The 25,702-nt window shown below is 40.9% G+C and overlaps 1 protein-coding gene across 3 annotated transcripts in view; it reads left to right on the forward strand.

The window, feature by feature from the left end:
* Positions 1 to 25,702, forward strand: part of LOC139111866 (fatty acid synthase-like) — a 297,920-nt gene that overhangs the window by 49,932 nt on the left and 222,286 nt on the right. For 2 of the 3 annotated variants that reach the window (XM_070672436.1, XM_070672435.1), the window contains exon 3: positions 22,700 to 22,931. The exons of the other annotated variant lie outside the window; for it this stretch is intronic. In XM_070672436.1, the coding sequence (XP_070528537.1) occupies positions 22,700 to 22,931 (232 nt within the window). The remainder of the gene's footprint in view (positions 1 to 22,699; positions 22,932 to 25,702) is intronic. 3 annotated transcript variants of the gene reach the window in all.

The raw sequence follows: 25,702 nt of genomic DNA on the forward strand, positions 1-25,702 counted from the left end.
AAAGTTTTACAGTAAAAACAACTATATTTTACTGCAGTAACAGAATTAGATAAAAAATAATTTTTTAACAAAATTGTTTATAAAATTACAAAAAAATTTTTTTTTCTAATTCTATTATTGCAGTTAAACGGAGGTGTTTCTACCATAAAACTTTTGTATAAAACTTTTTTGATATTTTCAATAGTTTCTGAGTTGTATGGAGGAAAGTAAAAAACCTCTACATATGAAAATACTTCATTTTCGTAAGAATAATTTTTGAGCCCCAACTAAAAAATTTTTAATTTATTTGTTACTCTATATGCGTAAAGCTTATCATTATAAAAACAAAAATTTAATCAGGGTAATACGCTCAATAATAATAATAAGATTTCCATCAAAAAAAGTTAGAGAATCTTTAAATATTCAACATGTGAAACTTTGTGTGCAATAATTCATCTTTAATATAAAACTTTTTTGTTCGTGCTTCAATTCGAGTGACTGATTATAAAATTGAAAGTAAATGTGAATTTTGCGCGATCTGTCGAATGACGAGAAATAACAATAAAAATGAAACGGAGTCAGGTTGTGCCGATAACCTTGTCAAACTTTCCGATTAACTTGATGCGGATGTTTCTGATTCTTGACTCTTAAAATATTAATGAGAAAATTTGTATAAAAGTGTAACAATGTTTGAATTATAATTTCTATAAATTTGCATTGTTTTTTATTTATTAAAACAGATTATTTGTACGTACTTGAAACGTTTACATTCACTGTTTGTACAGTCACCGGCAATAATGGCCTGTCGCACTGCGGCGACGGCGGCTCCCGTGCGTGAGGTGAGGTAGTGTGCGTGAGGCCTCACTGCGGATCGCGTACGTGAGGCGCGGAACGCCGAAAGGAGCGAGAGAACGGGAGAAAATTAGGTGGGAGGCGTTCTCATGCTCTATCCCGCTCGCGTCCCGTGCGTGTGAGAGAGAAAGCATGAGTGAACGCTAAGAAATTATTATAGGCGCACTTTCGCTCTCTCACTTGCACGCGTTTGTGTTTATACGGGCGGACAAGGATAGAAGTATATCGCAAGAGTACGCTATTAATTCTAGCGTATACTTTAAGACATTTCGCGACTTTTGACAATCGAAATTAAATACTCATGTTACTTATATTATAAATATATATTTTTACATTACGTATAATTAAATTTTGGGATAATTTTCGTTTTCTGTTTTGAGAAAGACAATTTTAAATGCTGTTTTCTGACTTGAGAAAGACAAGGCATTTAAAATTGTCTTTCTCAAGACAGAAAACGAAATTTATTCCAAAATTTAATTATACGTAATGTAAAAATATATATTTATAATATAAGTAACATGAGTATTTAATTTCGATTGTCAAAAGTCGCGAAATGTCTTAAAGTATAAGCTAGAATTAATAGCGTACTCTTGCGATATACTTCTATCCTTGTCCGCTCGTATAAACACGAACGCGTGCAAGCGAGAGAGCGAAGGTGCGCCTATAATAATTTCTTAGCGTTCACTCATACTTTCTCTCTCACACGCACGGGTCGCGAGCGGGATAGAGCATGAGAACACCTTCCACCAAATTTTCCCCCGTCCTCTCGCTCCTTTCGGCGTTCCCTGCCTCACGTACGCGATCCGCGGTGAGGCCTCACGCACACTACCCCACCTCACGCGCGGGAGCCGCCGTCGCCGCAGTGTGACAGGCCATTATTGCCGGTCAGTGTACGATGGGCGTAAGAAACGGTACGGCCGTTTCTTTAGTATTTAACACGCTTATTTTGCACGTGTTATTTTCGAGAGCTACCACACAATTGCCGATGAACACTCCTGGTTCAGGTTTATCGGCATATATTATCCCGATCTGGTTGCTATTCGTTACAGCTTGTATTATCGTTTCGCTTCTCGGCGGTAGCGTCATACGAACATACGGGCGTAACGGGATCGCGGCGCGATTAACTATCAAGAGTTTATTCTCGACGTCGTAAACAGTACGTTGCACCTTGAGAAAATCCATCCCGAGTATTCCATCGAATGCGATAGGAAATTCGTTGGGTCTACATGCATAGTATGCGAGAACGTGCTATCCCGCAGGTAGATCGTCACACGTGTTGTCCCGATCGTCTGTGCTTGCTTTGTGACCCGTCACGCCGGTTAATAACGCCATCGAGTTCATATAAATCGGTGTATTTTTTTTTAATTATCCGACTTTAACTACAGTGATTGCCGCACCGGTATCAAGCAGAAACGTCATCTTTCCGCCTGCTGCCTGTAGGGTGGGCAGAGTGACCAAATCTAGATGACGGTTTTTGTTGTCGCTTGATATGTGCGACACTTAATAGTCACGCGCGGGTCGCGTCTCGTAACAACGCGGTTCGTTGTTTCCGCGCGTGTCAGCCGGTATCACTTGCCTCGCCGGTGTTCTCACTCTGTCCTCCTGTACGGTTGAATGCACCGCGGTCGCGTATCTGTTTTGCAGGGGAGCTCGGTTATCGCGTCGCGTTTAGTGAGAGGGCTCGCTGTCTCTCTTTAGCTAACGGCATTCTTCACGCGTATGATACCTCTTGTTGCAATAGTTGCAATATTTATCTGCCGAATTTTTTCGCGGGGTATTTTCGGCTCTCGGCAGATTAAATCTTTGTGCGTATCTACTGGCGCGACAGATGAATCCAGGGTGTCTTTGTTTGCCGCACTTCTTACATGTTGGCACGGGTGGGGGGGCGATTAGACAGAGTATATAAAAAGTTACGCTCTATGTATGATCGTGGGGGAGCGCCGCGCTGTCTCTCTTCTGCTGTCGCTCCTACTATCGCTTCCTGCAAAGTTGCGTAATTACGTGACCGAACGATTGTTTGTAGATGTGGTAACAAACCCGTTTGATAGTTGTGTAGCACCTGCTTTTGCAGCGAGTTCCAGATTCCGCGTTTTTCATCGGCCGAATAATTCGGATTGTTGCACCGGGAAGGTGCCGTGGGGTCCGTTCTCCGGAGAGACTGGTGTAATCTGGGCCGGAAAGGGTGCCAAGAATAAAGTCGTCTTTTTTATTACGTTGATTTATTTCTTTTATTATCCTTGTCTTGCGAATTACAGCTGGCCACTTCACGCGATTCACTAAATTATAATTTCTATGCACGATTCTTATTTGCGACTGTTCGTCCGGGCCGCGGGTGCCCCTATATATCTCCTGCTGTTGCTATGCCAAAATTCATAGCAATCAGCAGAATCGCGGGTGGCAACCGCGACTGTCCTTGAACGTCGCGTCCCGGCCGGAAATGCCGGGTTACCTTGATCGGCGGTATTCTGCTGATCAAGCTAAACGGTCGCGCGCGTGCGACATTCCAGCGTTATTCCCGAGCTTCTGTTGCCAAGGGCTCGGGATATAACAGGATCCTCACTTAAAGCGTCGTACAATTCGGTTGCTAAAGAATCGGCTCGGAAACCGTACGTTTGCGCGCTTTCTCCCGTGCGTTGTCGCACCTGATTAAACTCTAATTGGAGGTGCGCCGTATCTCGTCGTTGTGTGTAGCTTTTTTCAATTTCTTTGATGAAATGCGCAAAACTGATGATTCGTTTTGTCTCGAATCGCGAGAGAGCTCGTCCCGTGAGCATTGTGTATAGTATCGCTACAAGCAGCTCATCTTCATCTTCCGGATCCACTTTTCGCGCCTCGTATTAGCATGCCTTGATGAATTTTTTTACGCGATTCTCATTCCCGTCGAAAGTCGGTATAAGACTAATAGCGTTTTGTAAGGTTAAAAACTGACGCGGATTGTCGAGCGAAAACTGCACATCGCTTTTGTTAGAACTACGATGCCGTCGTGGTTGCGGTTGCGGTTCTGACCTTGTAATGCTCCGTCGTTGTATTTGTGTGCCATGAATTCGTTTTCTAATTTTTCAAGTCGCGTGGCCGTGAGTGATAGTGCTTCTAATATAATCATTAGCGCGACGTCTTTGCGTGGCGCGTTAATGTTTTGTTGGGTGAATGGTAATAAGTGCGGGTATGGAGGTTGTTCCGCCCTTCCGCTTGGGCCTGATTCCACGTTGTCGGTTGGATTTTCGCCCTGTGACCCTCGCCTGCTCGCGCCTTCCTCGTTTGCTAGCGGGGGTTTGTTTCTTCCGCCGTTATTAGTCATCATGAACACAAATTGGTGTTCTTTGGGCGCGAATAACTCATTTATTATCGAGTCAATAGATGATTGCCGAGTTAAATTTGCGGGTTTTTTTTCTTTGTAGTAGTTTGAGAGATTCGCGTTATCAGAATTTATGAGAACAGGGAGAGAGATTCCGTTCGTAAAATGGTATGATTCGCTATCACGGACCAATATCTCGTCTACGGTTATTTTGCGGACAATGCGCGTTCCGCATTGTTTGCCGTTCTATTTGGGGTTTGTTTAAAGATCGGTCGCAGAGTTTCAAATTTAGTAATGCCGCGTATTCAAGCGAGGCGTGATAGGCGACAGCGCAAAATATATTCGCCGCGATGCATACAGTGGTTCGTTTTTTTGCCTTAATTATACATGTACATATCTAACTTACAGTAACGCCGGTAGTAGCATGCTGCTTGTCTGATAATCGCCGCGTTGCTCACTGCTTGGCTGCTTACGCGTCTTTCTGCTAGTAGCTCGTCTGCTTGGCCGCTTATCTGCTTGACTGTTTATCTGCGTGGCTGCTGTCTCGTAGTTACGCTGGTCAGTGGTTGCTCGGGTTGCACATCCGGATTTCACTGCCTGCTTTTGTACTCTTGTCTTCTTTTCCTCTTCTTTTTTATGAATAAATCCTTACGGTTTTTCACTTGTTTGTTTCAGAGGTCCCTCACTTCAAGCCCGCTGATAAATAAATTCGAGAAGCAGCGGCCTGATTCCGGAGGACGGATCCCACCGTTGCCACCAGTTGTTGTATCGCAATGGTACTATGGGGTCCGTTCTCCGGATATGTTGTAAAGCACGGGAATAAAATAGACTTTGAACAAATGCACTTCGTTTTATTTAACTCGTTCCCTTTTTACAGCGATTAGCCTCATGCGAGTACAACGATGAATGTCCGTTCGGGACGCGGTTACCCATTAATATACTGTGCTGTTGCTAAGCCAAAATTCTTAGCAATTAGCAATTCGCGGGTGGCAACCGCGAATGTTCTAGAAACGTCGCGTCTTGACCGGAAATGTCGGGTTACCTTGATCAGCGATATTCTGCCGATCTTGCTAAATTGTCACGCGCGTGCGAGGCTTCTACGTTATTCTCGAGCCTTCTGTTACCAGGGGCTCGGGATATAACATTCTTAATAATTATCTTATTAGCTTTTTTTACTTCTATATTTCTTTCTTTACATTCTGTTATTCCTCTATCTTCTTTCTCTCCCCCGCTTACATATAATAAACTTCCTTCTGATTCTTTTCCTCTACCTTTTTTCCCATTCTTTCTCCTTCATTTCCTTCTTTTCTCCCTTTTCATTTCATTAATTCTTCCTTCAAATTATCCCAAATCCACATTGCGTTTTTTACCCACATTTTCATATATCCTATCTTCACCTTTTTTTCTTCTTTTTTCAGGTTTTCAGCTTCTAACTTTATTTTCCATTCTACTTTTTTTTTATAAACCGTTATATCATTACTTTTTTTTGTCCACTTTTTTTTGTTCTTTAGTTTTCCCTTTTTCTTCATAACTTCTTATTTCTTTCTAAATTTTTCAAATCTAACCCACACCATTTCATAAACTCTTTTATTTTTTTCCCTTATCTTCCTTACCTCTTCTATTTTTACTTTCACTCCCATTTTTTTTACTAACTCTTCCATCTGTCCCTTCAAAGCATCTTGTCTTTCTCTTATCTTCATCCCGCTTATAATTACATTACTTTTTCTCACCTCGTTTCTCTCCCTTTCTTTTTTTATTTCCAACAATCTTACTGTCTTCTAATCCTACAACTTCGCCTATTTTCTTTTTCTCTATTTGTCTATCTTTTTCATTATTCTTATGCAGCTAATTTCTTTCCCTATCACTTTCTTAACCCCTTTTTCTTCTTTTTCCTATACTCTCTTCTCGAATTTCTCTATTTTCCTTATTAACATCTCTTTTTCTTTTCCCACTCTTTCCTTAAATCTTTTATTCATTTTTTAATCTTTTTTTTTTGTTTTTATTTACTTCTTTCAATTCTTTTCGTATAGCTTAAATACCCGCTCTCATTTCTTTCACTATGTCTGTTACACTTTCCTACTGCTTTTTCCTCTCCTTCCCTTCACCATTTATTTTTCCACTTTTCACCTTTACCGGCAATCTTCCAATCTTTATACTCTTTTTAAACACTTCTAACTTTTCTAATTCACTATCCTCCTTCTGCCTCTCCTTCCTCTTTTCATCCTTTTTAAAAGACCGGATTGTCGATAAATTATTTGACCTATTTTTTCCCCAACTTTTTTACCTTCAAGGGTTTTCTAACTTATAACATAACAACATAAAAATTCTAACTTTTTTTTCTCTTTTTTCTCTCCTCCTTTCAATTCTACTTTCTCTTCTCTTTTTCTTCTTCTTTCCTCCATACTTTCTACTTTCATGCTTTTACTCATTTTCCACTACTTTTTCATCTGTCCCTCTCTTTCTTACCACTCTTTCTTACCGAATTTTTTAATTCGTTTACTATTTCGCCACTTAACTTTTAGCGCTACGCCTCTTCGTTATCTACACTTCCCTCTCTATATATTCTATTCTCTATGTCTTACCCAATCCTATCTTGCAACTTATTCTAACCTCTTTTCACTTCCCCCTATCAATTCCTCTTTTTTACCTTTCTACCTAACTCACTACTTTTACCTCCAAACACACTTCTTACACATCCATTCCCCTACCTTTTCCTCGCCCCAAAACCTTCCTAGCTTTCAATCATTTACCTACTTTATTCTTCCCGACATTCATTCACGTCAAGTACCCATGCTACCGGAAACGGAAGTCTAAATAGAATTACTCTTGTACGCATATTCAACATAAAAATTATAAATATTTTCATAAAATATAAATATATACAAAAAGAAAATTATGTAACTGTAGAGACGTCGCTTACCACGCCTCACGTATCGCCGCACCGTCTCGCTTGAGCGTCGTCGCATCGTCTCGCTCGCATGTCGTACCCGTTATCAGTCGGTCGTCCAATGTGCGAACCGACTGAGGCAGAAAGTAATGCCAGCGTCTCGGCCCGCTTCCAACGGCGCGCTCTTATTCGGTCGGGTATACTTAATTTTCAATAATTATTATCTCAAAAATAAATGTCTAAATTGTAAAATGGTACAGGATTTTCTTACTCGTAATAATAAGATCTACGTATTTTTTTCAAGTGGATCATATAGTATGAGACACCCTGTATAATATTCAATGTAATTTATCAATTACAATATATAATTATTCCAGATCTCTATATGATAATAAGAAAAATATTAATTGACTTATTTTTAAGATAACGTCCGATAAAACTATAACTACAATAAAATTCCTTAATTTTCTGGATAATGTTTTATTTTTTTTTTTATAAGATTGTAGAATGGCTTGGCCTTGAACTCTTTTGTTAAGAATAGTTCTAATATTAATGTTTTGGGATATCTGCAGAGAGTTGTTCGATGAATTTTGTTTTTTCAAACAAGCTTTTCATTATTTGTTCCACTAGAAACAAATTTATCATCGACACTGTCGATCTCGCTCTCTTCATTTAACTGCTGTGATAGTAAAAAATATTAATAATTATTATATATGTATATAAAAATACACATTATGTATACATATACTCACTTGGCAGTTTCCTTATTAGCTTTTTCCACCTTTTTTCTTCGACCCATATTTTTTTTGAAAATACTATATGCCATTCTTTTAGGCTTTTCCAGAACTCCTTGTTCTTATTACAAAAACCCGTTACGTTCCAAAAAGCCACCCTTTCGTATTTATTTTTTTTCTTGCCATCATTCTTCTCTTCTTCTCTTTTATTCTCTTCCTTCACTCCTTCTTCTTTCATTTCTTTTTCTATTTTTATTTTTCTCCCTTCCTACTTCCTCCTTTTTCCCCCCGTCTGTCATTATTCTTTCTATCTTCTTTTTGTTTATATTTTACCGCCATTATTTTCTTTTTATATAAATTTATACTATTCCTCCCAATCCAGATTTTTCTTCAATTTTTTATTTCTTTTGTTGTCACATCTTCTAATTTTCAACCTATTCTTCTCTCTTCCCATGTTGCATTTTCTTGTATCCATTTATCTCTTTAATTTTCCTTTTTCTTATTTTGCATTAATCATTCCTTTCCCTTTTCTGTGCTCATCTTTGCAATTATTATATCTTGTTTTCTCATCTCCTATTGCTACTTTTCCAATTCTTTCCAATTTTACTTTTACCCCTATTCTTTTTATCAATTTATTTACTTCTTTCTCCTCTTTCTCTACGTTTCCTGTTTTTTTCATTCTTCTTATTACCACATTTTTTTTTCTTTCTTGGCGTTCTTTTTCTTCCAGTTTCCTCTCTATTCTTTCTGTTTTATCTTTTATTACTTTATTATTCTCTTTACTTACCCTTCCTTTGTCTTTCTACTCTTCCTTTTCTATTTTCTCTATTCTTTTCTCCAAATTTTTTTATTTTGCTCCTTCACTTTATTTTTTTTATCTCTTCTATCTTTTTTTCCAAGTGTTTCATCATTTTCTTAATTTTCTCTCTCTCTTTTCTCCACTCTGATTTCCTTCATTAATTTCACTAATTTCCTTCTCCCCTCTCCCCTAATCCCCTTCTCTTCCTCTCTATCTGTATCTATATCTGTTTTTTCAATCGGTGATCATGCCGTCTTCTTGTTTTTGCTGAACGGACTAAACTCTCCTTTTTTCCCTATTCGATCACTCTTTTTCTTCTCTTAAAATATTTTTTGATTTCTCCCAAACTTCCACTTTCTTCTCTTCCCTTCAAAAACCGCTTTCTTCTTTCTTTATCCATATCTTATTTCTTCCTCACTTTGCTTTTTTTTTTTCTTTTGTCTTTTATACTGCTGTTACACTTTTATTTTTGTCTGCACCTATGCTCGCGCTTATGCTCACTTGCTTTGTTCTTTTATCTTACTGACACTTTATTCACCGTCTTCCTAACTTGTATTTTTTACACTTTATCCTTTCTTTTCTTTTACTCTTTCTTCTTTTCTCTCCTCTCCTTCTGATATCTTTCCAGAGTTTTTTTTTTCTTTAAATTCCTACTTTTCTATCTTCACTTTTCCTTCATCTCTATTCTTTTTTTTACATATACTTTTTTTAAATCTTACTGTTCGCGATTTAACGGGCCCGCTCGGTAAGACCGTGTTTTTGATTAGTGTCGCGCATAATTACGCGATGGCACCACGTCGCGGACCGGTAATTTTATCGATAATCCGCGCTACGTGCGGCATTTGCCGGTTCTAATACTTCTTCTAGTTTCGAATGTCAGTGCGTACGGACGGTTCTCGAAGTGTTTCTGAATTCTCATAGTTTTTTGTGGTGTTAACTCAATCGTAAGGTAACCGGTGGTCAAGCGGTGTTAGTAAGGAAATGCGAGAATCTCTCTCATTCTTTGTAAAGCAGTCTGCTCAAGGAAAATCACGGATACAGCCTCACTGTCTGTGCACGTGGTAGCAACGTGCTCGAGCACATGCTCACGGCTTTCTCGCTACGCGCGCTCACATACGGAATACGACTCATTTCTTTAAGACTGCTCGTTTTGTGTTAATCGCCGCGCCGGTTTACTCGTTGCTCATTTAATTAAAGCCCGCTCATATTGTGTGAACAGTCACCGCTTGCGGACGCAATCATCCTGGTGGCACGTGGCCCATTCCAGCCGCCAGGTTGACTCGACTTCTCACGTGATAGTTTCCCGCGCTGCCTGTAAAATCTCGGGCATTTTCACGTAATTAGATTAATTCTGTTACCACTTACTCTCTCTTTTCCTTTGTTACTTTTTCTCACTCTCTCATTAATTCCCCTCTCACTCACTCTTTCCTTCTCTTTTAACCTTATTTTTACTTTTCCAGACATATTTTTCCACTTTTTGTCTTTTCCCGAAACTCTGAACCCTTTCTCCCATTTCCTCACTTTTTCACTTTTTCCAACTCCACTCCTTAGCTCTTTCCTTCCACTTGCGCTTTTTTCTTACTATTTACTACCGACTTTTATTGTACACCTATGCTTTACCCATCTACCACGCAGCGCTTCAGAGACAAAAATCTTCCATTTTTATTAATGGTTCTCTTAAAATTCTATTTAGAATATTAATGTATTTGTCTGCACTCATATTTCCGTAAATTTATGCTAACGTATCTACTCTATTTCACAAAAAGCACCCTCCACATCATTAATAATCCACCGCCAATTTTAATTGTGGGCGTAATAAATGTTTTTTTATACGATTTATTTTTTTTCTCCAGAGCAACGAAAATAGATTTGAGTTACGGCAATTTAAAAAGTACTAATAAAAAAAAGTAGTTGTGAAAATTGTTGTTATGTCAACGTTTAATTACTTATATTTTATTTAATACCGCTCAAAGATAACCAAAGAAATGGGCTATGAGCAGTAATAAAAAAGGACGAGGTTAAAGTACAGGGAAAGCGGTTTTTGAACAAGAAAACGTGTGGTCGGTTCTTTTTTAGAAAAAAGAAATTAATTTTTATTCCCTGGGATAAAACTAGCGGAGTGTTTTCCAAATAATAAAAAGTTTGTTATAATTAAAATTAAGTTTTAAATATAATAATATTTAATGTGTTCAGATTTATCTCTAAATTAACATTAAAATTTTTTTAATAATAGAAGAATATAAATTTATCGTTAGTGAAATAAATGATGTAGAAAGAAAATGGATAGATTCTAATTAATAAATTGTATTTTATTAAAATTATGAAATAGAAACTTATGAGAACAACAAATGAGTGTATTTGTGTGTGTTTAACAAAAATTGTGGATAGCTTAATCTTAATCTAATTCTACTATTTTAATTACACGGGCAATAGATCGAGAGAATGCCTTGTATATAAATCTGATCGGAGCCAAAAACGGGAATTCCACCTCCGTTGATAAATAAAAAAGTGTTCATCAGGAAACGATACACTTGCCTATCTCCTGAGATCAGAGTATCAAATAGATCGGAGTCTACTGTGTAGACCTCTTAAAAAATGGGATCAGTCTACATAGTGTAAATCTTCCGAAGGAGGAGGAGGAAAGGCTAAAAAGGCTCTTGTAATTCTTCGAACTCTTTGACGAACTCGATACTTGGAACAAAAGAAGAAGATGGGAAGTCAGATTTAGGTGAGAATTTGGATTCGCCTTTCACCGGAAAAACAATATCTTCAAGTGATTGTTCAAGGAAGGATCGTAAAACTAGAGAGCGCGGAAAAGAAACGGAAGAATGAACCAAAAAGGGGTCCTCAGGATATGGAAATTCGCTAAATATATTGAGCGAAGGATTATCCAGGCATCCCCGACAGTCATTTGAACGAGTTCTGGAAGAGAGAATGGGAGAATATGAAAGACGAACGAGATGGAAATCCACCGATTCTGGCGACGATAGCGCGGAAAAAGATAGCGATCGCCGAGCGCTCTTCTCAAACAAGAACAATGGCTCCGGTTCGTTGTTAATCAGAGATAGCGGCGGCGAGGGAGAAACAAAATACCACGACCATATTTTTTTTTATTTTTTGTGGCCGGTGATTGTTGCCGAGGCGCCCTTGTAAATAAAAATTCTACAAAGAATCGCTAGACTATTTTCCACAACCGACGCACCTGGTGATTTCTTCCATTGCGACTTTTCTTGATAGTATCTCGGTTCTTTGATTCCACTAAAATATTTTCAGAGTTAATATTGTTACGCCGGGAACGGGTCGGCGAACGTCTCCGCGTTCGCGTCTCTTTCTGACACTCACACACTCACACTCGCGGCGCTTGAGCTCCGCAAAAGAAAGAGACGATTTATAAAAAGGAACTTGAACGATTTAATTAGAGCATTCAAAACGATACAACGACTGCACCGATTCAAGACTCGGGCAGAACTGTCATTTAGTCACAATAAAATAATCTTCGTTCCCCTGGCAACGGGGAACCGAGACCTCGGAGCGAGCCGGCAGCTTCACGCTGCTCCGTGTACCGGGCGTAACACTGCCCCCCCCCTTCCTCCAGATTGTCGCCCCGACAATCAGGGGGGGCCTCCGTGGCTTCCTGTTCCACCTTGGACTCCTGTCCAAGTTCTTGAACTCCACGAAGCGACGCGAAGAATCTTCCTCAACGCGAAGATGCTTCCGTCCTTGGCTCCCAGCTCGATTCCGCTGCTCCTCTTAAAATCTTCAAACAAGGGGGGGGCATAACTTTCTGTGGACCCTCCGACTCAAGGTCTCCCCAAGTTCCTGTTCCGGCATTAGCCCTTCGTTCCATGGAAAACCACAGATCAAAAACCATGGGAAGAACAGTCTTCTTAACAAAAAATCTTCCTTCATCTTGAAACGGAGCGGAACACGTTTCTCCTGAAGAAAATTCTCCTTCCTCCCCGTCCAGCTAAACTCCTCCTCAAAAGAGAAAAAGAAGAAAAGCAGTTTTCAAAGAAAAATCAATTTTCCCCCCCCAAAAAAAACAAACACGGCCCCCAAAATCTATTTAATTTTCCCTTTCAAAATACGGAGCCAACCTATCCGCATGAACGACTTTTTTCTTATGTTTAGGCGACTTCTGAATACAGAACACCACCTCCCCTAACTTTTTCAAAATCAAGTAAGGTCCTTCCCAATTACTTTGCAATTTAGGAGCCTTACCTCTAACTCTACAAGGATTAAAAAACCAAACCTTCTGTCCCTCTTGGAATAAAACATCTCTAACATTCCTGTCATAAAACGCCTTAACACGAGAGGACTTAACCGCCATCTTTCTCCTGATTTGAGAATGGATTTCATCAAGCCTTTGTCTTAAACCCCTAACAAACTCTCCTTGAGAAGCTGAAAACTGAGAAGACTGAGGAGGCATTCCCCGCGTCAAATCTAACGGTAACCTTAAATCCCTGCCAAAACAAAGCTCCGCCGGAGAAACCTCAGTAACCTCATGCTTCGAAGACCTATAAGCTAACAAAAACATTGAAATCCAACGATCCCAATCCTTTTGATTTTCTGAAACAAATTTTGAAAGATATTCCAAAACTGTACGATGCTGTCGCTCCACCTGCCCATCCGATTGTGGATGTAAAGCAGTAGTCCTAGTTTTCCTAACTCCCAAAAGATTCAACAACTCTTTCAAAAGACCGGACTCAAAGTTTCGTCCCTGATCTGTATGTATTTCCTCAGGAACTCCAAATCTTGAAATAATTTCTCTAACAAAAACTTCAGCTACCGTTCTTGGTCTAATATTCCTCACCGGAAATGCTTCCACCCATTTAGAAAAACAATCTACAATCACCAAAAGAAACCTATTCCCAGAAGAAGATATAGGAAAAGGACCAAGAACGTCCATCTGTAATCTCTGAAACGGAGATCCGACATTGTAAATTTGCAAAGGAGATTTTCCTTTGCCGGAAGGTCCCTTCTTTGAACAACAAACCGAACACGAACGACACCAATCCTCTACATCTTGTTTGCAAGAAACCCAATAAAAACGCTTCCGAATTCTATCTAAAGTCTTATTGATTCCAAAGTGCCCAACCGAAGGAGAATCATGGGCATCAGCCAGAACCCCCTTAATCCGTTTACGAGGAACCACTAACTGAAACAGCACCTTCCTTAAATTTGGAGCTATCCATTTCTTATAAAGAACTCCGTTCCCAAAAACGAGGGAATCCCAATATGAATTAAGAACTCTTCCCGTTGTATCTGAAGAAGAAAATTCCGAACGGAAAAGACGTTCCCCAGACTCTTTCGCCCGTATTAAAACATTAAGACTCGGATCCTCCCGCTGATCCTTCTTCCAAAGATCTAACTCCTCTTCTTGGAAGACTATTCGAGCCACAGTCTCGCCTCCTTCGGGAAGACTTTTTTGCTCTACCCTAAAACAATACCGACAGTTTTCCGCTTCATAAAGCCGTCTCGATAAACCATCGGCATTCCCATGAGAAGTCCCCTTTCTATAAGCAATTTCGAACTGAAATTGTTGTAATCTTACTACCCAGCGAGCTAACTGACCCTCGAGTTCCTTAAAAGACAAGAGCCACTTTAAAGAAATATGATCCGTGCAAATTAAAAATTTCCCTCCTAAAAGAAAATGACGAAAAGATTTGACTGCATCTACAATGGCTAAAAGCTTGCGTCGAGTAACACAATAATTCCTTTCAGACTTCGATAAAACCCGACTGAAATACGCTATAACTGTAGGATTTGATAATAACCAGTCACTTATTCGCTCAATCGTTTTAATGATAATATTTTACACATGTTAAATTTCGAGCAACCGCCTCGTCAATAGCGCCGTGTGAACTGGCCCGCTCGCTCGCTCGCGAAACGCTTCCGCGGCGCCGAACCTCGTGCAGTCACTCGATCAGGCCGTGATCGAGTGAGTCTCGCGTGTCAACACATATATATATTAATTCTCCTACAACTCGGCCATTCTGCGCTTACATTCGCCCCGAATGTCTAATCATATACAGAAATTCTTAATTATATATAAAAAAAAATCTTAATTATGTCTCGCTTTAATTTTGCGCGTTTTCCTCGGAATCGAGTTCCGTGTCGTAATCGCTGTCATAATCTAGCTAGGGCTTCATGTGGTCCGCTGCTGTTGAAGTCTGAGTTGGTCCTTCATGTTCCCTTATTTTGCGTACCATATAGCGGTCACTCCTGAGGGCACGGGTTATTTCATAAGGCCCCAGGAACGGATGAGAGAATTTTAGCCCCGGTCCCTTCTGCGTGCGTCTAATGGCAACCATGTCTCCCACGCGATATCTTCTGGGCTCTTTTCTCTTACGGTCGTGTCTCGTTTTATTTTCTTTTTGTATCTTAGTTATATTTTCGTGCGCTTGTTCTCGCAATTCATTTCTTTCCTCGTCAAAATCGCGCGTTATCTCCTGTTCGAGTAATTCTCTTATCTCTGGATCATCTCTTAGACGCGAATCCACTCCAAAAAGCAGTCGACGCGGGGTAGTCCCTGTTGCACGACTCATGGTTGTATTGATGCATTGCTGAGCGCTGTCTAGATGCCTAAACCACTCGTGAGGCTTGGGAGCGGCCAATTTGGTCAACAGTGGAATAAGCACTCAATTCATTCTTTCGACCTGGCCATTAGCTCTTGGAATGCCCGTTGTTATTAAATGTCTCTCAATAGCTTCCTGATCACAGTACTCTTGAAATTCGCGCGATGAAAGGGCGCTTCCTCGATCTGAAATTATTCTACGAGGATTTCCGAATACCGTAGCCTGCTTACGCAGATGCCCAATTACCTCCGTCGCATTTGTAGTTTTAGTGGAATAGAGCCATACAAATTTAGTGAATGCGTCGACAACGGCCAATATATGCTTGTATTTCTTTTGTGTTGTTGGCAGGGGCCCCAAATGATCCACATGGTATGTATCCAGTGGTAAACTTCCTTTTTCCAATGCGTGTAAAAAACCTTCCTGTCTTCCCTGCTTCTTTTCGGCCAAAAGGCAGGAGATACAATTTCGAATAATTTTTCGATTTTAGGTCGCAATCCGGTTATCCAATAATCGCGTTTTAGCAAATTCTCCGTTTTAGCGATAGAAAAATGTCCCCTCTCGTGAGCGTTTCTAATAATGGTTGATTGCATTGCTGCCGGAACAACTAAGCGAGAATCCCCGTCTACCTCCTTAAATAAGATGCCGTCCCGAACCGAATATCCATCCACCGCCCTCACGCGCGCAGATTCCACGATTCGGCGAATCGCGATATCATTAGCCTGAGCTTTTCTCAATCGCACGATTAGCCCATCGTTACATTCCTCAACGGGTAAACAAGCGGGTAGCGGGTTGCGGCTTAGAGCATCGACATGAGCCATGCTTTTGCCCGGACGATGCTCCACCACATATTTGAACTCTTCAAGGAGAAGTATCCAGCGAGCAACACGCACGCACAAATTCTTCTTTTTCATAGTAAGCGCAAACGCGCGACAATCGGTCACGATTTTAAATGAGATTCCAAGAAGATATATACGGAATTTTATAAGCGCTTTAATAACTGCCAAAACTTCTAACTCGTAGCTTGGATACTTCTCCTCTGCTGAAGTAGTTCTTCCGCTCGCGTAGTACACCGGATGAAACACCCGATCTTGCGCATCTTGCTGTAATAGAATCGCGCCGTAGCCCCATTTTGATGCATCCGTGTGCAACTCTGTCTCTGCTCCGACGCGATACAAGCCCAAAACGGGTCCCCCGCTCAGAAGTATTTTAAGTCGCTCAAACGCCGCCTTTTCCGACTGCCCAAAACGAAATTCTACACCGCTCTTCAATAGATCGGTCAGCGGTCTCGCAATACTCGCATAATCACGGATGAATTTGCGAAAGTAGCTAGTTAGCCCTATAAAGCTCTGAACTCCGCGCACATTAGCCGGCTCCGGGAAACGCTTAACAGCTGCAATCTTTCGCTCAGAAGGCTCAATACGACCGTCGCACACAATATATCCCAAAAATTCTACTTTATTTCGGAGAAATGCACACTTTTTCCAGTTTATTATTAGCCCCGCGTCGCACGCAACTCGAAGCACGCGCTTTAGTTTTTCAATACCGTTCTCACAATCACGTGACGGAATAATGAGATCGTCCATATATATTAATACATCGCGTGTACGAATAAGATTCCTAAAGACATTATTTATATATTTTTGAAATACGGCTGGGGAATTACACAGTCCGAACGGCGCTCGCAGAAATTCGTACATGCCGTCGGGCACAATAAAGGCAGTATATTTACGGCTAGACTTACTAACGGGTACGTGAAAAAAACCATTTTTCAAATCTAAAGTGCTAAATATCTTCGCGCCTTGTAACGCGTCGAGCTGATCCTCGATCAGAGGGAGAGGGTATCGATCTTTTATTATTTTTTCATTAATTTTGCGATAATCCACGCAAATCCTAACGGATCCGTCTTTTTTCTTAACTAAAACAATAGGACTCGCGTACTCTGAAATAGACGGTTGTACAATACCATCGCGAATCCAGTCGTCAATTTGCTCGTTTACCATTTTTCTGTCTAAGTCCGATAATCGTCTCGCCCTCTGACATACCGGCTCCTCGTCCTTTACAATAATCGTCATTTCGAGCTCGGGCTTGCAGACTCGCTCGGGTATGTAATTTTTTATTTGCTCTACAATCGTTTGCTTGTATTCGTCGTGTGTTATGTAAGAAAGATCTATTTCGTCGTTTTTATTTATTAGTTCGATATTGAATACCTCCGGAAGTTCGTTTTTTACAGGAGTAACATGCGCTTTGCCGCCTTTTACTATTAACTCGACCTCGTCCAAAAAGTTTGTACCTATCAGTAGTTCATGCATCGCTAGATCATCGTTAATCACGTGTACGCAAATCTTGTAAAAATAATTATCTATTTTTATTTCAATTTCTAGCGAGCCCATTGTCTCGTTACGGGCTCCCATTCCGCGAAAATTTACCGATCCCCGAGTAAGCGGGGGGGAACCAAGCATTAAATAATATTTTTCACTTAGCAGACTCAAGTCGCTTCCCGTGTCCAGCAATGCATTCACCTCCATCCCGTTAATCGTAACAATCTTCGTACATCCTCGCGACACGGAGCGCGAGACGGCGCAGCTTTTCTTATCTGTCCGAGTTTCTCCGTTGCATCTTGCAGCGATGTGCCCTTTTTCACCGCATTTGAAGCACTTGATACCTTCGTGCCCCATTGGGCAGTCACTTATAACGTGATCCTGGTGACCACACTTGAAACAACGCCTCGACGACCACGCGTTCCCCCGTCCACCATCTCCGCGCCAACCGCCGCTTCCGCGCCAGCCGCCGTCCCCGCGCCAGCCGCCGTCCCCGCGCCAGCCTCCGTCACTCCGTCCTTCCGCTCGCCATCCCACGGCCCGATTTTCTGAATTTTCCATCGAAACCCTATCGAAGGCTCGCAGCAGGGCGTCGACACCAGAAAACGACTGCATACGTGCTACGTCTCACAACCGCACGTCGGGAATTCCCTCTATGATATAATCTAAGATCTCTTCGTTTGGTATGGGCACTTTATTTCCGAGGATGGTTTTTTCATGGACGTAGTCGTGGAAAGACTCCAGTCTGCTCCACTTCCGTTCCTCAAACGTTTTTCGCATCGTTATTTTGCTTGGGTGTGACTGAAACATTTGTCTCAGCCGTTGTAACAGTTCCTCGGAAGACAGCTGAATATGTTCCGACTTGGAGTGAAACCAATTTCTGGCCTTTCCTTTCAATTTCATGCTTATTAGTATTTTCGTAACACTGTCATCTAGATTATACGTGTCTCTTACTAATTTTATTTGTCCTTCCCAAATCTCATACTTTTTCGAGTCGCCCTCAAACGAATCGATCAACTCTGCCACGGATGTGATATTAATTCTTGGGAAACCCGCCGTCCTTCGCACATAATTGTCACCCGGTATGCTCCGAATTGACGCGTCAACATGCGAGCGGTGCTCGACCTCCGTCAAGTTAAGAAGCACGGGCACGATCGCAGACAATTCGTTGCCAACATTTTCAAAATTATTTTGCACGAGATCATCGAATGATCGGTCGCGACGTCCTTGCTCCTCTCCAACCCCGTTTGCCCTCGCCGCGGCCCGTCGAAGCATCTCGATCTCCTCTCGAGCCAGTTTTAGCTCTCTCTCTACTAATTCTTTCTCTCTGCGGCACAAATCGGCCTCCCTTCGAACCATACTGACGCTTGCAACACTCTCCGCTTCCGGATCCACCACTGCATCGAACTCTTCTTCCCGCATTTTACTCATCTCCTCTCGCTCCCACTCCGCAACCTGATCACCCTCAGGATCCGCAGCCCGTATCCGCTTTATCAATTTTAATTTTGTGCCGGTAGATAACAATCCTTTCGCTTTTAAAAATCTTTTTAGCTCCTTCGTCGAAAGGTCACTCACTTCTCTCATCGCGTATCAATTTTGCACTCTCAAATTAGGACGAGCCCCCAATTGTAGGATTTGATAATAACCAGTCACTTATTCGCTCAATCGTTTTAATGATAATATTTTACACATGTTAAATTTCGAGCAACCGCCTCGTCAATAGCGCCGTGTGAACTGGCCCGCTCGCTCGCTCGCGAAACGCTTCCGCGGCGCCGAACCTCGTGCAGTCACTCGATCAGGCCGTGATCGAGTGAGTCTCGCGTGTCAACACATATATATATTAATTCTCCTATATAACTTTCTCCTCATCCCCTTGCTTCTGTGAAAGAACAACCCCGATTCCTATTCCAGAAGCATCAGTATCTAAAATAAACTGACCTTCTTCCTTCGGGAACGCTAACACTGGAGGAGAAGTTAAGGCCCGCTTCAAGGATTCAAAAGCCTCCTGACAATCATTCGTCCAAGAAAATTTCACCAAATTTCCCGTCAAATAATGAAGTGGCTTCGCTATCGAAGAAAAACCTTTCACGAATCTCCGATAATACGAGCAAAAACCTAAGAAGCTTCTCAATTGCTTCTTCGTATGAGGAACTGGCCAATCTATTACTGCTGCTACTTTCTCCTGATCAGTAGCTACCCCTTCTGAAGAAACCACGTGACCTAAGTATTTAACTTTCCTACTGAAAAGAACACACTTCCCTGGATTGATTTTTAAATTAAATTTTTTTAAACGAAGAAACACCTCATTAAGATTCTCCATAAGTCCTTCGAAACTTTTTCCAAAAACTATCACATCATCTAAATACACAAAACAACTCTTAGAAAGAAGCCCTTCTAAAACCCTTTCCATAAATCGTTCAAAAGTTGCCGGAGCATTTGTGAGACCAAAAGGCATGACAGTGAATTGCCAAAGTCCTTTTCCTATGGAAAAAGCCGTTTTCTCCTTGTCCTTTGGATCCATCCTGATTTGCCAATACCCACTCTTAAGATCAAGAGTAGCAAACCAGGAATTCCCAGCCAAACGATCTAAAATATCATCTATCTTCGGCAGAGGAAAAGAATCTTTTACCGTAACCGCATTAACTTTCCTATAATCGACGCAGAATCTAATTGTCCCATCCTTTTTTTTAACTAAAACTGCTGGAGAAACCCAAGGACTTCGCGACTCCTCAATTACCCCACGGTTCTTCATGTCTTCGATAATTCCATCAACCTCATCCCTCATTCAAAAAGGAATCCGACGAGGAACCTGTCTAATCGGAAGAGCGTCCGCTACATCAATCTTATGTTTCACTAATTCGCAATTCCCTGCAACAATTTCCTCCGAAAATGTCCCTTGAAATTCTTTAAAGAATAAAGAAGCTACATTCTTCTGCTCATCATTTAATTCTTTCAAGCTTTCTTCAAAAAGCTTCTGAGGAAAAGAAGAATTCACCCCGGAAGTCTGTTCGACTCTGGCCACCCTCAAAGAATTCCGACAAGAACCAAAAGCTTCGTCAAAAATTTTGGAAAAACCAACCTTCCTCAGAAAATCCGCCCCGAGAAGGCAATCATCCGAAATCTCTGCTACAAACATGCTCATTTCAAGAGCAAACTTTCCTACCTCCATAGAAACTTTAGCTTCTCCTCTAATGGAAACATCCTCCCCTGTAGGATATCGAAATCTTAGCCCCTCTCTAAGCGATTGCAAAACTAAATTCCCTTTTCCGAAAAACCTAGAACTCAAAATAGTAATATCAGAGCCCGTGTCAACCCTGAAATTACATTCCCTACCATTAATTTTTCCTGCAAAACAAAAATCACGTGAAGAATAACCGATTCTTCTGGAAAATAACTCTCTCGGGGCCCCCTTTACTTTAGCCGACCCCCCCCCGAAGAGGTCGACTATTCCGAGTTTCCCTTACGGGTAGGGCACTGATTTTGGAAGTGTCCTGGCTTCCCGCAAAGCCAACACTCTCCTCGAGCCCCCCCCCCTTCGTCTCCCGAGAAAACTTATTCCCTTTATACTTCCTAGGATTTACCGAATTTTCTCCCTTTCCTTCGTTTTCCTTAACGTCCCCCCTGGACTTTTCCGAACGAAAAGAATTAAAATTCCTAAAAGAACTCGCGCGCCCCTGAAAACCTGACACTCTCCTATCGAAAGATTCCCCGAAAATCGTCCCGATCACTTTCGATCTCTCGATCGCCTTCTTAAGTGAAGAGATTCCTTCTAATTGCAACGTTCTCTTAACCCTACCATCTAACAACGCAGAAATAAACTGAGCACAAGCGATCTTGTCCCGTACCTCATAGGGACATTCAGGATAAGCTAATTGAGACAACCGCTCTAATTCCGTCCCAAAAGAAGCAAAATCTTCCCCCTCCTTCTGTCTCCGATTTGTAAAAAGTAAATAATAATTCTGAGAAGACCGCGGTTCCCCGAAACATAACTCGAGCTTTGCTCTTAGCTCCGCGTAGCCCATGCCCTCGAAATCTTGAAAAGAACAGAGAACCGAACGCGCTCTACCCCGAAGACAAGAAACAAGGGCAACAGTTCTCGCCTCCTGTCCCCACTGCTTCGCCCGAGCGATCAAATCAAATTGGGAGAAGAACTCCTTCAATGGAACGGAACCGTCGTATGTGTCTAATTTCAAATTCAACCCGGACACGGAACGCGCGTCACCCTCAACCGGAGGGACATCCGGAACGAAACTCGCGCCCCCCTCCGCCGGAAGAACACCGGAGACGCGCGAAAATTATTAGAGGGACTTAGCTGCAGGATTCGGCTCTGCATCCTCGTGATCGCATCATCACGCAGACGAATCTCGGCCCGCAGACTCTCCTCCCTCTGCTCCTGCTCGACCCGCAGCTGACGCATCTCCTGGCGGAGCGACTCGAACGCCGCCGTTTCAGACGAAGCAGGATCCTCCTGACGGGATCGCCTCCTCTTCGCCGCATGCGTAGCCATCCCGGACGAGCCCCCAAAATGTTACGCCGGGAACGGGTCGGCGAACGTCTCCGCGTTCGCGTCTTTTTCTCACACTCACACACTCACACTCGCGGCGCTTGAGCTCCGCGAAAGAAAGAGACGATTTATAAAAAAGAACGTGAGCGATTTAATTAGAGCATGCAAAACGATACAACGACTGCACCGATTCAAGACTCGGGCAGAACTGTCATTTAGTCACAATAAAATAGTTTCGTAGCCTGAGTTTCTATTTTATTGCTTTACATTCATGTATTTTACCTTTGTAATTGTGGCACATCCGGACCTTGGTTTTTTTAAGACGTCGCATCCGCTGCGCGATATAAGTTTAGAAAAATATTTTTTTGTTAATCTCTTTTATATATTATCAGACGTTCGATCGTGAACTTAAATATTACCTAAATTTTGAACTTTGTTTTTTGTATTATCTTAGGCACGTTCAGTTATTTTTTGTAACGCGCAACGTCCAGACAAATTTCTATTGATCGTGTTTACTGGTATCAATTTTTATAGATTTATTTTATTTTTAAACGTCTAACAATATCACGTACAATTTTTTTGTTATATAAAAACTTTGTGTAAAAGATTCAATGTTTAGATCTCTATATGCCACTGGATTATGGTTTACTTTTTTTGTAATTAATTTTTCTCTCAATTTTACATTGAAAAAAGAAACTGTAAAGTAGAAGACGTAACATTGTAAAAACAAGATGTTATACATTTTATAATTAGTTTGCAGGACCATCTATGACTGGGTGCAATATTTCTGTTATGGCAAACAAAATTTCTCACTGGCTTGGCGTTACTGGACAATCACATAACATCGATACTGCATGCAGTTCAAGTAACTTTGCTGTAGTTAAAGCTTATGAAATGATTCAATCTGGAGATTGCGATGCGGCTATTATTGCATCCGCTAATTTATGCTTCCATCCTTATATACAATTTCAGTTTTATCACTTAGGTATGTAAATATTTATGATCTATTATACTGCATACGTTTAACAATTTTGTTTATTATTTACAAAATAAACAATTTTCCAAATAATAATAATACCTTGAAATATATTGAAAGGAAAATTATTTTGACCTTCTTTCACAGATGTTAGTGTTGTTCAGCCATAGTTTTTAAAATACTTATTAGAAGTACAAATAAATTTCCGCTATTTTTTAAAAGAAATGGGCATTTTTTACAAAAAAAACTGTACCTGTGTTTTAATCGAAGTATTGTCCGTCGTTTGACAATACTACTTGCTATCTTTCAGGCAGCATACGGATACCGCGTCGGTAGAATTCTTCACTTTTTGAGTTTATCCACGAATTGATACAATTTTTCGTATCTTTATATGATGTAAAGTGCTGTTCAAACAAGCCATGCGCCATCGATCGAAACAAATGAAAATCAGATGGAGCAATGTCTGGCGACCATGGCGGGTGGGGGAAAACTTCCTAATTAAGTGTTTGCAGATAAGTCTGGACAGGCGCCGTAACATGTGGACGAGCATTATTGTGCAGGAGAATAATTTTGTCGTGTCTGGAGTAATAGTGGGCGCACTTTTCCTTCAGTGCTCGACTCAATCTTATTAATTGCGTTCGGTAGACAAACCCAGTAATAGTTTCATTCGGTTTAAGCAATTCGTAATATACCACACCAACCTGATCCCATCAAATAAACAATAAAAGTTTTTTCCATAAATATTTGGCTTAGATGTAGATGTTGAAGCATAGCCAGTTGGTACCCATGATTTCATCCTCTTTGAATTATCGTAGGAGATCCATTTTTCATTACCAGTTACTATACGGTGCAAGAAACCTTTGTGTTTCTGTCTGGTAAGCAGCATTTCACATGTGCAAAATCGGCGTTCAATGTTTCTCGGCGTCAGTTCATGTGGAACCCAATGTTCTTGTTTCTGAATCATTCCCAATTATTTCAACTGATGTAAAACTGCTTGTTGAGTCATTTTTAATGTAAGTGCAAGTTCTCTTAGCGTTTGGCACGAATCTTCATTCAGTAATTTTTCCAATTCCGCGTCGTTGTACACTTTCTGTCTTCCGCTACGTTCTTTGTCTTCGATGTTAAAATCACCGTTCTTGAACTTCTGAAACCAGTCACGACAACTTTTTTTACTTAAGGCAGCCTCACCGTATGCTTCTGTAAGCAATCGATGCGCCTCAACTGCAGATTTCTTTAAACAGAAGAAATAAATTAATAGTTCCCGCAAATGACGCTTATTTGGTTCAAAACTTGACATTTTTGCGCACAAAAGAATATATTATTCTGATAAAAATTAACTAATATGTCAAGGTTAACTTGTTAACAAGTGTTCAACCTTACGACAATGACGTTTTAAATAGCACTTTTAAGTGCCATAAATTTGTGTGATGAAAAAAAAGAACGATTTTAAGTATTTTAAGTATAGGAAACATGGGCCGGCGACGTTTCATTACAGCGTGATGGTTGTTTAATTGAATCGTCACAACTCATATGATGCAAGTAACGCAAGATTGGTTGTTTGCCTCTCGTTTGTTTACAATTTATTTGTGTACCTCAAAAGGTGCTTAGAAAGTCTTTCATTCGCGGAAGTTATTAGTAATCACGTTGTCAGTCTATGCTGTACTGCTGACAGTGAGAAACGGATAGCTGGAATTATTTCTGTGAAATAATCATGAACTGCAACAATGGGTGCACTTGGAAGAAATACGCAGACATGCATCTTGTGTTTAGCGCTACCGGAGGCAACTCCGTATTTACTCGGAAGATGTATCAAGAAAGATATCCAAATAGAAGACTTCCAAACCGAAGAACTTTTGTTAACGTTGACCAACGTCTGAAAGAAACGGGATCGTTGCAATTGAGAATGTACAAGACAGGGAGGAATAGGTCAGTACGTACTCCACAGTTTGAGGAAAAGGTATTAAAACGATTTGAAAATAATTCGTCCACAAGTACCAGAATTGTTGCACATGAACTTTGTGTTAATAACAGTCTTGTTTGGAATATTGTTTATGATAATGCGTTTTATCCATTTTATCGGCAAAAGGTGCAAACTCTTGGACTTAATGATTTCTCTGCTCGCCTTGCTTTTGTTAATTGGTTTCTGCAGCAAACAGCTGTCCAATCTGAATTTCCAGCTCTTGTTTTGTTTACTGATGAAGCAAGCTTCTCGCGTAAAGGCATCGTTAACAATCACAACAATCATGTGTGGGCTGAAAATAATTCACATGCCATTTTTATTCATAGGCATCAAGAACGTTTTACGGTGAATGTGTGGGCAGGAATATTTAACGATTTCTTAATCGGGCCTTACCTCATGCTTGCCAGACTCAATGGACATAATTATTTGGTATTCCTGCAGTAAGTTTTTCCTGAACTTATGGAGAACGTACCATACGCAATCATAAGAGTCATGTGGTTTTAACACGACGGTGCCCCGGCGCATTTTACCGCTAAAGTTTGCAATCATCAGACAGAAACTTTCGGCAACAAGTGGATCGGGCCCGTGACGTGGCCTGCCAGGTCACGAGATTTAACGCCTCTTGATTTCTTTGTCTGGAGTGCAATAAGAAATCTAATTTATTCCGAATAAATTGAATCCGAGAAAAATCTGGGCGCGCGCATCGTGGAGGCATCTGAAACCATCCGACAGATGCCTGAAATATTTCTAAGAACTCGGCAATCATTACTCCGTTGCTGTAACATTTGTCAGAACGTTAGTGATCGCAACTTCAAACATT

The sequence above is a fragment of the Cardiocondyla obscurior genome, linkage group LG25, assembly GCF_019399895.1.
Source record: "Cardiocondyla obscurior isolate alpha-2009 linkage group LG25, Cobs3.1, whole genome shotgun sequence".
Taxonomy (NCBI): Eukaryota; Metazoa; Arthropoda; class Insecta; order Hymenoptera; family Formicidae; genus Cardiocondyla; species Cardiocondyla obscurior.